Below are 15020 nucleotides of genomic sequence, written 5' to 3'. Positions count from 1 at the left end.
TGAGAAGGAAGTGAAGGTAGCGGCTTCCTGCTCTTGGGCAGTTGGACACACCGTCTTTGCTTCCGATTTTTGGCCTGAAGACACTCTGGCCCTCTGGGTGGCTTCTTTATTTATTTTCTTCATTTCTCCCCTGCCTCTCTCCCCAGTGGGGACCCAAGGTGGTGTTACAACGTTCTCCTCTCCTCCATTTTATCCTCACAACAACAACAACCCTGCAAGGTAGGTATGGCCAAGTGTGACTGGCCCGAGGTGACCCAGCAAGCTTTTGTGGCAGAGTGGGGATTCGAACCTGGATCTCCCAAATCCTAGTCTTACACTGTAACCACTACACTGGCTTCGGTACCCCTGTTGTGAGTCCGTTGAGGAGTGGCGTCCTGAGAGTTCGCTTGTGCCGCTGGGGGCACCAAGCGTCCCCCTTCCCATGGGGAACCAGTCTGAAAGTGTTAAATATTTTCTAACCCTCGGAAATTCAAGGCTGCCTCTACTCATCCCCATTCAAAATCTTTACACTTCTGATTTGCTGAGGAGGGGCAGATACCTGCCTGCCACATTTTCTTCCCACCTTCCCTCCAAAGGAACTCACAGAGTGGCTTAACTGGATCTCTCATCCTCCACTCACATAAGAGAATATAAGAACATAAGATTCTCACATAAGAGAATATAAGAACATAAGAAAGGCCCTGCTGGATCAGACCAAGGCCCATCAAGTCCTGCAGTCTGTTCACACAGTGGCCAGCCAGGGGCCTCTAGGAAGCCCACAGACAAGACGACTGCAGCAGCAATATCCTGCCTGTGTCCCACAGCACCTAATGTAATAGGCATGCTCCTCTGATCCTGGAGAGAATATGTATGCATCATGACTAGTATCCATTTTGCTAGTAGCCATGGATAGACCTGTCCTTCATAAGAACAGCCCTGCTGGATCAGACCCAGGCCCATCAAGTCCTGCAGTCTGTTCACACAGCGGCCAACCAAGTGCCTCTAGGAAGCCCACAAACAAGACGACTGCAGCAGCATTGTCCTGGCTGTGCTCACAGCACCTCATATAATAGGCCTGCTCCTCTGATACTGGAGAGAATAGGGATGCATCATGAATAAGAACCTAAGAAAGGCCCTGCTGGATCAGACCCAGGCCCCTCAAGTCCCGCAGTCTGTTCACACAGAGGCCAACCAGGTGCCTCTAAGAAGCCCACAAAGCATTATCTTGCCTGGGTTCCACAGCACCTAATATAATAGGCCTGCTCCTGTGATATTGGAGAGATCAGATGAACAACCCTGTGAGGAAGGTTAGGCTGAGAGAGAAAGACTACTCGCATGTAGGCGGCCTCAAGTCTCCCAGCGAGCTTCATTTCAAGCAAAGATTTGAATCCAGACCTTCCTTCCTGGCCAGCACTCTAACCAGTGAGCCAGGAGGGTGTAGTGATAGAGTGTCAGTGTAGGGTCTGGGAAGCCCTTGTTCAAACCCCAACACTGCCATGGAAGCTGCGGGTGACCTAGTGGGCCCGTCACTCAGCCTAACCTACCCCGCAGGATTGTTGTGAGTGTTAAATGGAGGAGAGGAGGACGATGTAAGCTGCTGTGGGAGTCCCCACTGGAGAGAAAGGTGGGGCATAAATGAAGTAAGTAAATAAATAACCGCTATCCCACCCTGGCTCTGGGGGTTGTCTAGTATCGGAACATCATAAAGGTAGTAGCGTAAAGTCTAATAGCATATTGCAGTAAAAATGATGGTCAAATGAAAACCAGCACACATTTATAATCCCCAAAGGCCTGTCTGAAAAAAATCCTTATTTGTGGCTTTGGTTTATGTGAAGCTTCTGTAGTAGTCTATTTTAAAAGATTAGGTCATTTCTCTCTCACACACACCCATTCTTGCTCGTGAAAATGGGGGAGCACCCTTTCAAAGCAAGAATGGCTTGCTTGTGAAGTGGTTGTTAAAATATTCAGCCGCTTCTGATACCCCATCAATTAAGACTGCTTCTGAGTGGCTTCTGTAAATCTTGCACGGTTGATGTGGCAAAAGTTTTCTTTGCTGTCATTTTAAATTCTTAAACGGTCTATGGCTTATGGGCTGTTAAACTTGAGTAAAGGTAAAGATAAAAGATGGGGCTTGCTTGCGTTAAATGCATGGAGGGGACTGTGCAGGGAAAGGCATTCTGCCCCGGTGCGTTCTGAAAGCCACACTGCTTGTCTTTTAGCTTGGGCCCAAGAGGAGCATGCATCTCTCTCGCTCAGTTACATTTTTCTTGCTTTCCAGTATTTAGGACAATTAACGTCTGTCCCGGGGTACCTGAATCCTTCCAGCCGTACCGAAATACTTTATTTAATAGACAATGCAAAGGTGCGTAACAGTTTACTCGAGTGTAAGTCTGAACTTTGGGCTCTACTTGGGGCTAAACCTCAGCTTTAGCATTCTGGAGCAGAGCAGAGATTTAAAAAAAATCAAAATTGCCTAAATCACACATCCAAAGGAAGGAGGTTTGCTAACGGACCCTCCCTGGTGATTCTTCTTGGCCACAGCCATTAGAAGGCGAGTGGTAGCGCATGTTCTTCAGCCTTCGTAAGTCCTGGCTGCCATCCCTGGCATTGCCTGGAAATCTGGGGTCATCAAGAGTGGGGAAAAGGGCCTCTTTCCTCTGAGATATGAGGCAGCCCCAGCCAGAGTAATTGTTGTTCAACAGTGGAATCAGCTGCCTAGGGAGGTGGTGAGCTCCCCCTGACTAGCAATCTTTAAGCAGAGGCTGGACAATCACTTGACAGGGATGCTCTAGGCTGATCCTGCATTGAGCATGGCCATGCTAATCTTCTCTGTATCATTCCAATTTTAGTATATGCGCTGCCAGCGTGGTGTAGTGGTTAAGAGCGGTGGTTTGGTGGTGGAATCTGATCTGGAGAACCAGGTTTTATTCCCCACTCCTCCACATGAGCAATGGAGGCTCATCTGGTGAACTGGAATTGTTTCCCTACTCCTCCACATGAAGCCAGCTGGGTGACCTTGGGCTAGTGACTCTCAGCCTCACCTACCTCACAGGGTGTCTGTTGTGGGGAGGGGAAGGGAAGGTGATTGTAAACTGGTTTGATTCTGCCTTGAGTGGCAGAGAAAGTTGACATATAAAAACCAACTCTTCTTCAAAGCATAAAGTTTTGTTGGGAGCATTGAGCAGGGGGTTGGTCTAGATGGCCCCTTCCAACTCTATGATTCTGTGCCCCAAAATATGTGTGAGTTTATTGAGGGGGGGAGTTTTACTGATCTAATTTCTTCCACCTTAGAAAAATGCAAGTGATAGGTTTAGGTAATCCAAAGGGAATGGTATTCCCCCCCTCCCCCGTTATAATCTTTCACTCCATTTCTGGCTTCTGCCTTTCTGAGCAAACATACTGTCTGCAGATGTTGTGGTTGGTTGCTATCTCTTTCTCCCCCCTTCCCCTAGAGAGCACATCAGCTTCCGGGTCAGCTGACCCCAGAGCATGATGCAGTGATTAGTTTGTCAGCCTACAACATCAAGCTGGTGTGGCGAGATGGCGAAGATATCATTCTCAGGGTCCCCATCCACGACATCGCGTCGGTCTCGTACATCCGGGACGACTCCTCGCATTTGGTGGTGCTGAAAACAGGTAGGCCGGGACCAGCTTGGGGAATCTGCCTCCGTTAGGAGTCTTGATGGCTCCCTCGGCTTTTGTTGCTCCATTGGGGGGAAGAAGCCCCCTTGTTTATATCTGTACCACCCACCCCACCCCAATTCCTTTGCTGTCCCGAGGGTGGCAGCATCTCAACAGCAGTTGGTGCTCGACAAGGAAAAGGAAGTCGTGGTGCGATGCACTTTTAGCTCCTATTTGCATAACACTGGGAGGTTTGCTTACTATGGGCCGTCCGTCCGCTTATTCATGGCTCTCCTTGTTTGCAAAGCCGCAGGTTCGCCAGGAAGAATCGCTTGAATCTTGGCTATCATTTGATCAGTGCTTCCTTTCCCCATTGGCCTCATCGTGGAGAGACACACCCTCTTGATTTTCAGGGGTCTAGGTCCGGGTGGGCTTCGATGCCTCGCACCCACCCTGCCTTCTTGGCTTTGTTCCCCTTGCCCTCTCTCCCCGCTACCACCATGTATCCAGTTTCATTCCCCCCCCCCCCACCGTGGTGGTAGTCTGTGCCAATATGCTTCCGTGTAATTCTGGAAGGTAACTGGAGGGTGGGGGAAGATATAGGGTTGCCAGGTCCCTCTTTGCCACCGGCGGGCGGTTTGGGGGCGGGGCCTGAGGAGGGCGGGGTTTGGGGAGGGACATCAGTGACATGGAGTCCAATGGCCAAAGATCTCTAGCGGCTGGAGATCAGTTGTAATAACAGGAGATTGCCAGCTAGCACTTGGAAGTTGGCAACCCTAGGAAGATACAGGGAGCTATGCAGACTTGCTTAGTGGTTTCACTAACAGTCTCTGGTTTTTCTCAGCTCAGGACCCCGGGATTTCCCCCAGCCAGAGTCTTTGCACCGAAAGCTCAAAAGCTCTTACTTCCGGATCGCTCTCAGAGAGCGGAGTGGTACCCGTCGAAGCCTGCTGCCTAGTGGTCCTGGCTACGGAGAACAAAGTAAGACGCTTCTGCTTTTCTGCTCTGGTGGCGTTCCCTCCCCGGGGCGTGTCTGCACTTGTGCGTTTCCCCCTCAAAGGGGTCCCCATTAGGGTCCTTTCAGCATGGACCAGACTCGCAAAAGAAATGCCCGTTACTCCTGACCTGCACCTCTCATCACTGTGGATGGCGCAGTGGTGGTGAAGTGTCCCATGTGGACTGTGAGGGAACGCAAGGTGATCTCACGCAATCCTGTGCTCTGTCTAAATGAAGACCAATTTCGGGCACAATCTAGAGGAGCAGAGCAACAGGAGATGGGCCGAATCTCTGCAGATGCCCCTTTTGACCTTTGCAATTTGGTATGGCTGCATTTCTGGGACCACGGCAACATAATGCAGCAAATGAACCCACATCTGGAACAGTGGAGGGTGACTTGTGTAGACAGCTTTCTCGCCATGCTGAAATGTTGTTTTCTCTTGGGCAAGTTCTCAGCTTGTTGCTTTTAAGGCTGAGGGGATCCCTCTCTTGTTCTTGACCCCTTTTCTCTCCTTCTCCAGGTAACGGCGGAGGAGCTCTGCTCCCTTCTCAGCCAAGTCTTCCATATTGTTTACACAGAGTCCACCATAGACTTCCTAGACAGAGCAATATTTGATGGGGCCTCCACACCAACGCGTCACCTGTCCCTGCACAGTGGTATGAGCAACGGCACTCCGATCATGTCTTCTGGGGTATCCTCAAGGGCCACTCTTACTTTTTTCCCACCTGCCTGCTGCTCTCCTCTTCACTGGGGGGCCATAGCTGCCCCTAACTCAGCCCCAAGGACTCTCTCTAATCTCTCTGCCTGCCCCTTGTACACATGCTTCGGGGGCCTGCTGTGAGCACCCCACTGAGCCCCCGGAGGCCTGCAGTGGCATTGATGGCTCTCTTCTCTCTGACATCTTTGCAGATGACTCTTCTACAAAAGTGGATGTTAAAGATTCTTATGAAACTGAAGCGAGCACGATGTGAGTACCCAAAACACTGAAGGAAGAAGGGGGGCCCATTCGCCCCTTAACCACTACACCCCTCTTGAGACCAGCGTGGTGTAGTGGTTAAGAGCAGTGGTTTGGAGTGGTGGACTCTGTTCTGGAGGACCAAGTTTGATTCCCCACTCCTCCACATCAGTGGCGGAGGCTAATCTGGTGAACCGGGTTGGTTTCCCCACTCCTCCACATGAAGCCAGCTGGGTGACCTTGGGCTAGTCACAGTTCTCTCCGAACTCTCTCAGCCTCACTTACTTCACAGGGTGTCTGCTGTGGGGAGGAGAAGGGAAGGTGATTGTAAACCAGTTTGAGTCTTCCTTAAGTGGTAGAGAAAGTCGGCATATAAAAACCAACTCTTCTTCTCGTTTGATTTCTTCATACTTAAACCGTCCTGACACAACATGGTTTCAGAGGGTGGGCCTGCAGTAGGACAGCTAGAATTGAGTAAAGAGAGATCTTAGAGATTTGAGGAGAGGGGGGGATGAGTTTTCAAGAGTCAAAACGCAGCACCCCTTCCCAAATCCCGTTGGTCTCTAAGATGCTCCTGGACTTAAATCCAGCTGTCCTGACACAACAGTTAATCCCAGTCTACATCTGAACAGCCAGAGGGGGCAAGAGGGCCAATGAAATGCGTCGGGATTCTGGAAGGTTTTCAGGGAGGCGTTTGGCATTGACATTGCTGTGGAGGAAGGGTGATGATGTCCGGGGGGGGGGGTAGTAGGGGATGGGGGCTGTACCGTGCAAATGCACGTCAGTATCTGAATTTCCATGATCCAGAATTGGGGGGGAGGGAATCTCTGAGGCTCCAACTACCCTGGGTCCAGTTCGAGTGATTCCGAGAGCCCTTGTGCATTTTTAGCTCTTTCCCAGAATCCTCTGAGACCGGTGGCAACTCCCCCTCTTCCTTCACCACGCAGCCGTCTCCGCACACAAAGGCGGCCAGCGAAAGTGAGCTGAGCACCACCGCGACGGAGCTGCTCCAGGACTACATGATGACGGTAGGTGAGCCTCTGCCGGTCTGAGTAGACAATACTGACTTGGTTGGACCAAGGGTTTGATTCAGTATAAGGCAGCTTCATGTGTTCATGTTAGATGGAGGGGTCCTTACTGTCCTGTTAGGGGAAGGGCTATAGCTCAATCGTAGAGCCTCTGCTTGGCATGCAGAAGGTCCCAGGTTCAATCCTCGGCATCTCCGTTTAAAGGGACTAGGCAAGTAGGTGATGTGAAAGACCCCTGCCTGAGACCCTGGAGAGCCGTTGCCGGTCTTTGTAGACAGTACTGACTTTGGTGGGCCAGGTCCAGTATAAGGCAGCTTCGTGTGTTCATGTGTGTGAGAGCAATTTGGAAACCTAAACTGAGCGTATTGTCTGACCCAGTGCGAGACATTTGCACAAATGACATCGCCATGCCTGTTGGGATGCCTTACCAATATTTAGATCTGTTCCCTCCAATGTTGGAATCACCACTGATGAGTTCCCCCCACGTCTTTCCCTTTCCTAGTTACGAACAAAACTCTCCTCTCACGAGATCCAGCAGTTCGCCCTGCTTTTGCACGAATACCGCAACGGGGCCTCCATCCAGGAGTTCTGCACCAGCCTGCGGCAGCTCTACGGGGACAGCAGGAAATTCCTCCTCCTAGGTGAGCCCCCGCTGGAGTCGAGCTCACTCAGAGTTAATCCTGAAAGGCCGCTGGTGTTGATATTCGCTGCCAGTCAGATCCGACAGAACCATTTTGCAACAGGAGGAGGCTCCTTGGTGCTTGGGGAAGTTCTGTAGTTAGCAGGACCGGTCTGTGGGATCCAGCCCCTTCGTTCAGCAGCCTGGCTCTCCCCTCCCCCACCATCTGCAGTACGAGGAGAATACTGGCCTGCACAGGCTCACTCTTGCCCCTCTCGTATACACTGATTAACCATGGGAAGGTCGTGTGGAAATTGAGAAGCTTTAAGAGGGGAGGGGACATGTTCATGGAGGAGAGGGCTATTCATGGCTACTAGTCAAAATGGATACTAGTCATGAAGCAGACCTATTCTCTTCAGGATCAGAGAAGCAGGCCTGTTCTATGAGGTGCTGCTGCTGCAGTCATCTTGTTTGTGGTCTTCCTAGAGGCCACTGTGAACAGACTGCTGGAGTTGATGGACCTTGGTCTGATCCAGCAGGGCTTTCCTTATGTTCTTATGACTGATGGGCTTCCTAGAGGCACCTGGTCGGCCACTGTGTGAACAGACTGCTGGACTTGATGGACCTTGGTCTGATACAGCAGGGTTTTCCTTATGTTCTTATGTTTATGTAGATTCAAGCCCATTAGGCCATACCAATCATAAAAACATAAGATCCTGTTTAGGACACCCGATGGATGTGGTAAGGGGTGCAACTTGGAAGGCTTTAAGAGGGGAGTAGACATGTTCATGGAGGAGAGGGCTATCCATGGCTACTAGTCATGATGCATGCCTATTCTCTCCAGGATCAGAGGAGAATTCCTATTATATTAGGTGCTGTGGAACGCAGGCAGGAGAATGCTGCTGCAGTCGTCTTGTTTGGGGGCTTCCTGGAGGCACCTGGTCGGCCACTGTGTGAGCAGACTGCTGGACTGGATGGGCCTGGGTCTGATCCAGCAGGGCTTTTCTTATGTTCTTAAGCTGCGGAAATTAGTGGTGATCAGACGCCAGATTCCTGGCTAGATGTGATCCTCAGGGTGACGTAGAGCTTTCCAGGGCGTGATGGGAAGAAAGGAAGCCAGAGCCATACCTTGGCTGGTGTGAAGGTTAGTCCTGTGGGCAACAGACCGAGAGAAAGAAACACCAGAACCGCAGGGGGGATGGGGACGGGGGGCTTTAGAAAGGGAGAAAAACAGCAAGGCACGATCCTCTCCATCCCTGAGTGGCATCACTGCACCATCCTGCGACCCTTGTTAGCAGGCGCACAGAGAGAGGCAGGAGGCATGTTCTCAGCACATGTGTAGCAAGACCTTCCCATGGGAAGCCAAACAAGGCTTGTGACTCAGCTGGGGGGACTCCCGGACTCGACAGGGCTCAAGACCGCTGGATCCTTTTAGATGCTTAAGTTGCATATGGGGAGATGTGGGGGGGGGGAGTGAATCTCTAGGAGAGCCCATCCACTGTCGGTTTGAATGGAAGCAACGGGGTGGAGGATGGCTTGTTCTTGCAGAAGGCAAAGGACCTTTATGCCCCTCCCTGATAAATGCTTGGATTTTGGTGGTGCGAGCGAAGCGGTGCGGGACAGTACGTGATTCAGCTGCTGGCCCCAGTAACTCACATGACTGCACCACTGTTGTCATCCCTGGAGAGAGCTACAGGGAGGGGGAAAAGATTTTTTTAAAGGAAACTTTTAAAAGTTCAACAGAGCAGTGGCTATCTGAGCATAGTTAGAGCAGGGGGGGTTGAGTGTGAATCCTGCATAACAGGGAGTGTGTGTGTGTGTGTGTCAGCTTGAGCTTGCTGCTTCTTTCAGATGCTCTGTCTAGTAGCTAAACCTGTTGTGGGAAGTCAGCTTCAGGAGCATTTTGAATAAAATTCTAGCAAGTTGTGTTTTCTCGTGGCTCCCTCTAGTGGCTCAGCCAATGCAACTTTTGGAAGAAATGGAAGACAAGCACCCTAATTTATCAGTTCAAGGTGGACAATCACATTGGGGTCTTCACCCATTTTGCAACAAAATCCCCCCCCCCCAGTTGGATGCTGACCCTTGAAGCTGGCTCTGGAAACAGGAAGAACAGTAGAGCCCTGCTGAATCAGGCCGGCGAGGGTCCATCTAGTCTGGCATCCCATTTCACACAGTAGCCCACCAGTTGCCCTGGAGTGTCAACAGACAGGGCACAGAGGCTAAGGCCTGCCCCTGATGGGGGCCTCTTAGCACAGAACTTTACTGCCTCTGGATATGGGGGGTCTCTTCGGTTATTCTTCTATGTGGTCATTCTGCTTCTGGGGGGAAATATGGCCTCAGAATGCTTGCCTGGCCCCAACAGGAAGGGTTAAAAATGTTCGCTTCTTTCTCTCCTGACTCTTCCTTTCCCAAAGGCCTGAGACCGTTCATTCCCGAAAAGGACAGCCAATACTTTGAGAACTTCCTAGAAACTCTCGGCGTGAAGGACGGCCGTGGCATCATCACTGACAGCTTTGGGAGGTACCGGCGGACGGTCAGCTCTACCTCCAACTCCACGACCAACGGCAACGGGGCCACGGGGAGCTCGGATGACCAGTCGGCTCCCTCAGAGGGCGATGAGTGGGACCGCATGATCTCGGACATAAGCAACGACATCGAAGCTCTCGGCTGCAGCATGGACCACGATTCCTCCTGAAACCCAGAGGTCAGGAGAGGATAGAGGCGGCTCTGGCGCGTGCACCCACCCACGCACCCAGGGGGGGGCTTTGTGGCTCTCCTGTACACACACGCACACCTAGAGGGATGACTTCCCCAGTTTGTCTCTGGGGAAAACTAAAGGTGGAAACCCGTACGGCTTTTTTCCCCCTCCCGCCTTTACCCGTGGCTCCGTTTGGAATCCACCTTGTGCTCGTGTCCAATGGTCTCTTCTGTGAAGGAGCCGAAGCGAGCAAGCCGCGGCAGGGGAAGAGGGCTGGGCAGGGGGAGGGCAAAGCTCAGCAGCTCTTCCTGGTGTGTCCCCCTCTCTTCTCCCCCAAGTCTGAACCATCAGAGAAGCAGGGAAGCCAAGAGGAGGGGCTCGGGCCTAGCTGAGGATTGCCAGCCGCGAGGAGCCTCTCAGCCAGTTGACAGCGTTGCACACGACATTTCTATTTTTTTAATGAAGTTTTAACCACAATGTGAATAACTTAATGTTCCAGGTGTTGTCAGGAGTTGTTTCCGATGCAAACCAGAAGGTGGCCTTGGTTGTCAAGGGGAGGGTGGTGTCATTCTGTGGCGAAGGCCTCAGTCAGAAGCCGATCTTCCCTGGCCCCGGAGGTACCTCTTGCCAGCTGATCTTTCCTTAGCAAGCCAGGATGTCGGGTAGGCTGTGCCACCTCGAGCGGCTGAGTCCTGGCGGCCATGCGTTTTCCTTGGCTTTCAGCGCTTGTTGCTGGGTTTGGGATGGGGAAGCTTGCCTGCAAGGAGATCCTGTAGTGGAGAACCGGTGGCAGGCAACCCGGTTACTTTGGGCGAGGCTGTCCTTTAGCTAGGCCATCTGTGTCCAGATCCCTTCCGCTTTATGTGGACCATTGTTTCCTGCAGAGGTCAGCGGTGCTGCCGTACCTGCTTAGGACGTTGAGTGTCCGGTCCTGTAGGTTGCTCGGGCAGTGGTTGTGGCGGGGTGGGGCTTTGGGGCACCAAGCACTCTTGCCTCAGCGGAGGATCGCTGGCAGGATCCCTGAGCTGGCCTTCAGTGGGCCCCGTGCCGGTTGGCAGCGTTTGACAGACTTCGTTTCTCTTCCCCTTTGGAGGGGCTGGTCCGTCACTTGGGCATTTGAGGTGCTCCGGGAGCTTTTGTATGAATCGGTTGGGTTGCTTTCCCAGATTGTGGGAAGGTGATAGCAAACAGAAGGGTGAAATAGATTTCTTTGGGTTTTGGTTGTTTTGTTTTTTTCTAAAAGAAACAAGATATGGAAGAACTATATACATAATGTATATGCACTGTATATATATTATACCTATAAAGGCACCCTGATTTTTGTATGTGTGTTTCATGCCATAAGAATTCCTGGGGCAAGAAGAATAGAAACTTAGTAGGGAAAACTGAGGGTGTGGCTTTTATAAAGAAAAATGCCGTTTTTTTCTACACGCAAGTTGCAAACAAAACGTTGGCTGTCGGCAGGGAGAATCAGCAGCCCTTTTCTACCTGGCACATTGGCCTAAGTAGGCCCTTAGTGTCAGCTACGCCAAGCGTGAGGTGTAAGCCGGTCCCCGTTTTCGTCTCTGGCCCCCAGCGGGTGATGTGGCAGGTCTTGCTGAGAAAATGGTAGACGTGGCTGCAAAAAATCTACTTGGGTTTGACGGGGGTTGTGCCAAAGGCATGAAGTTGTGTCCTGGCATGGGTCATGCTCAGCCTGGGGGGTGTTCAGAAGAACCGTAGCTGATCTGGGTGGGAGACGGACCCCTGTTGCTGTGCCCATCTTGGTTGAGGATTGGGTCTTTCTCTTCCACTCAGGGAACAGTGGTGCCCCTCTTCTGGGGCACACACAGGAAGCTGCCTCATACTGAACCAGACCCTCGCTCCATCAAGATCAGCACAGTCTTCTTAGACTGGCAGTGGCTCTCCAGGGTTTCAGGCAGAGGCCCTTCACATCACCTATTATTCAATCCCTGGCATCTCAAGTTAAACGCAACCTGGGGCCTTCTGCATGCACAGCAAATACTCTTCCACTAAGCTGCCCCCCTTTATTGCTTGAAATGAAAAAGCACAGCAGATTGATCTTTGGCTTTGCAAAAATAGCATGAAGTGGGAGATGTCTGGAAACCGGGATTTGCGGACAGAGTTGTCTTCTGGAAGAACGGTTGAAGTGTATAGTTGGCATCTTTGAGCCCCAAAAACTGGGCCCTGGGTTTCCCAGCGTGTTGCCCATGGGCACCATGGCACCTGCCAGTACTTTGCTTGGTGTCCGCCAAGTTTTTCAGGAAAGGGGCGGGTACCGTTGTAAGGCAGGGCTTGTTATTGGCTTCCCTCATTCAAATGAAAAGGGTTTTTCACGGGAGGATCAGGGGGACTGGTATGCAACGGTGCTTTCCTTAGTCAGTGTGTGGTTCCATTCCCCTTTCAGGATTTCCTTCTTCCCAGGAGGTGTAAGGACAGAAGTATGCCATTTGGCTCTGCTTCTGTAGGCAGCCATTTTGGGTTTGGCTCCGCCTCCTATGGCAGCCATTTTGGGGTGGTGCTCATCTCCCCCTCTCAAAATTCCAGACATGCCTGCAGCCTCAGCGAGGTTGGGGACTCATGAACACGTTTAGTTCTTCTCTACTGATCACATGAACACATGAAGCTGCCTTATACCCTTGGTCCATCAAAGTCAGTATTGTCTACTCAGACTGGCAGCGGCTCTCCAGGGTCTCAGGTAGAGAGGTTTTTTACATCACCTACTTGCCTATTCCCTTTAACTGGAGATGCCGGGGATTGAACCTGGGACCTTCTGCATGCCAAGCAGATGCTCTACTACTGAGCCACGGCCCCTCCTGACTGGGCCTCTTTTTATCCAGCTTGGTTGCTCACTGGTTGCAGGAAGCCTGGCTGGGTTGTGGTGTCAGAATCTTTGCTGCCCCATGGCGTCTGCATCTGTGCCTGCCTGGGGGTCATTCTTGGACCCTTTTGTTCTAGTGAGAGAGTTCAGGATAGGCCTGCTTCTCTCACCCGCTTGCAGTCTATGTGGCCGGAAAGTTTGTTCAGAGCTGGATTGTGCCTGTCAGTATTGGGAGAATATGGGAGCCAGGACGGTGATGTCCGCACTGCAAGGGCTGTGTGATTCCCCCCCCTAGTTGAACAGGTGAAAGATGCTGGGACCCTCCCCCCCACTTTGAGAAGTGAGCAAACACATGCCTGCTTTAGAATACCTTCCATCCAGCACAAGGTTAATTGGTTCCTTGATAAATTTGGATCTTCCTAAGCGTGGTGTGTGAATCCAGGATCTTTAGGGTGGGCTTATTCCTAGTGCCTTTTTCTAGTAAATATATATATATTTACTTTTTCTAGCAAATATATGTATATTTGCTCCTCTCAAAAGTATAGGCAGACCATTGAAGGTTGTTTTGTGAAAATAAAAGCTTATTTTTGAAATGGTTGTATAATGAAATGCAGAGACACATAGGGGAGGGGGGTAAAGCAGTGGGGCTATTTTTGTATACCTGGTTCCTTTTTTCCCCTCTTCCCATACCGCCTGTTCAGGTTGGTTTCCTGTGTCACGAATGTTGGGTTCTCTTCTACCTGTAGCAATTCCAAAGCATACCCCGACCTTGCTCTGTTGAAGAACAACGAGCCTAGGCGACGTGCAAGGCCATTCGCTTTTTATGTATCTTTTGCCCCTTGAAGTTCGTAGTACTTACCGGGTTAAGGCATATTTCCAACCTTTGGGGGTTGGAGGCTCATGGGGTGGACTCTCTCGTGCCTCATGGGCCCTGCTCCCATCTGAGCAAGTCCACGGCTGCTTCTGAAAGTGGTTCAAGAGACGGGAGGCCTCGAATCTGGCTTTTCCTTGCGGTACTTTCTCTTCTTCCCTGCCAAATTTCATAAAAGAAACCAAAACAGTCCCGGCCGGCCTGGACTTTTCCAAAAGCACCCTTGCCTGGCTTTTGAAAATCCATCTACCAAAGATCCGGTTCAGGTTTGCCACTGTTCCGACTGGGGGGATCGGAAGGGCTGGTGGTTGCATTGCAGGTCGTTGGAAGCACCCTCAAGCATGACTTCTTACGCGGGATTGTCCGATGACTGACGGCTGCCTTTTTGTGTATGGAGTGTTTGTTACCAGCAAATATAACACTGCACCTGAGGTCTGCTTTGGTCTTTCCTTCCGCGCTTCTCCCCACTTCCTTCCTGCTTACAGCCCCTCCCCATAAGAACAGCCATGCTGGATCAGATCCAGGCCCACCAAGTCCAGCAGCCTGTTCACACAGTGGCCAACCAGGTGCCTCTAGGAAGCCCACAAACGACTACTGCAGCAGCGTTATCCTGCCTGCGTTCCACAGCACCCAATATATTCGGCATGCTCCTCTGATCCTGGAGAGAATAGGTATGCATCATGACTAGTATCCATTTTACTAGTAGCCATGAATATCCCTTTCCTCCATGAACCTGTCCACTCCCCTCTTAAAGCCTTCAAAGTTGGCAGTCCCTTTTGTCCTCACAACAACCCGGTGAAGTAGCTCAGGCTGCAAGAGATCAGCTGGCCCAAGGGCATCCAGAAAGCTCCCATGGCAGAGTAGGGGGATTCGAACCCAGGCCTCCCGATTGTTGGTCTGGCATCTCATCACCACACCAGCCTAGGTCTTGCTAAAACCTCATGAGCCACTGTGTGTGTGTGTTAGATTAAAGCAAAGGTTCCCAAACTGTGCTTTGTGGAGCACTTGGTGCTCCGCTAAACATCTCCTGGTGCTCCATGAAGAGATTGGAAAGAAAAATACTACTGTCATTTGGTTTAGTATATAGGTGCTGGGTGAAATTTAGTGCTCAGTGACGAATTTCTCTCCTGAAAAGTGCTCTGTGACTCAAAACGTTTGGGAAACTGGACTAAAGCATCTGCTGGATGGAGGTGAGAATTAAAAATTATGGCCATTAAGAATTCTGTGGTTGCAGCATTCTAAAGGGGGCTGATTGCGTATAAGAGGGGCTGCTAACATGGTTTCTCCTAGTCCAGGAGGAGAAGAATGAGGGAGAACTTCTGGCGATGAGGTGTATTTGACACTGGACCCGCCTCTCTCATGAGGTGGTGGAGTCTTTGGGGGCTTTTAAATAGTGATTGGATACCTATTTGTTGGGGATGTTATAGTTGT

General features: G+C 51.2%; 1 protein-coding gene across 1 annotated transcript; it reads left to right on the top strand.

The window, feature by feature from the left end:
* On the top strand, positions 1–9919 carry CCM2 (CCM2 scaffold protein). The gene is made up of 9 exons (XM_056857751.1): positions 1–16; positions 2258–2341; positions 3434–3615; positions 4445–4581; positions 5118–5253; positions 5507–5564; positions 6442–6580; positions 7083–7221; positions 9614–9919. Exons 2-9 carry the CDS (start codon positions 2334–2336, stop codon positions 9892–9894), a joined length of 1080 nt encoding a protein of 359 aa, XP_056713729.1. The 5' UTR covers positions 1–16; positions 2258–2333; the 3' UTR covers positions 9895–9919.
* Positions 9920–15020: the final 5101 nt, after the last annotated feature.

The sequence above is a fragment of the Euleptes europaea genome, chromosome 11 (genome assembly GCF_029931775.1).
Source record: "Euleptes europaea isolate rEulEur1 chromosome 11, rEulEur1.hap1, whole genome shotgun sequence".
NCBI lineage: Eukaryota > Metazoa > Chordata > Lepidosauria > Squamata > Sphaerodactylidae > Euleptes > Euleptes europaea.
This window is presented reverse-complemented; position numbering and strand designations above follow the sequence as displayed.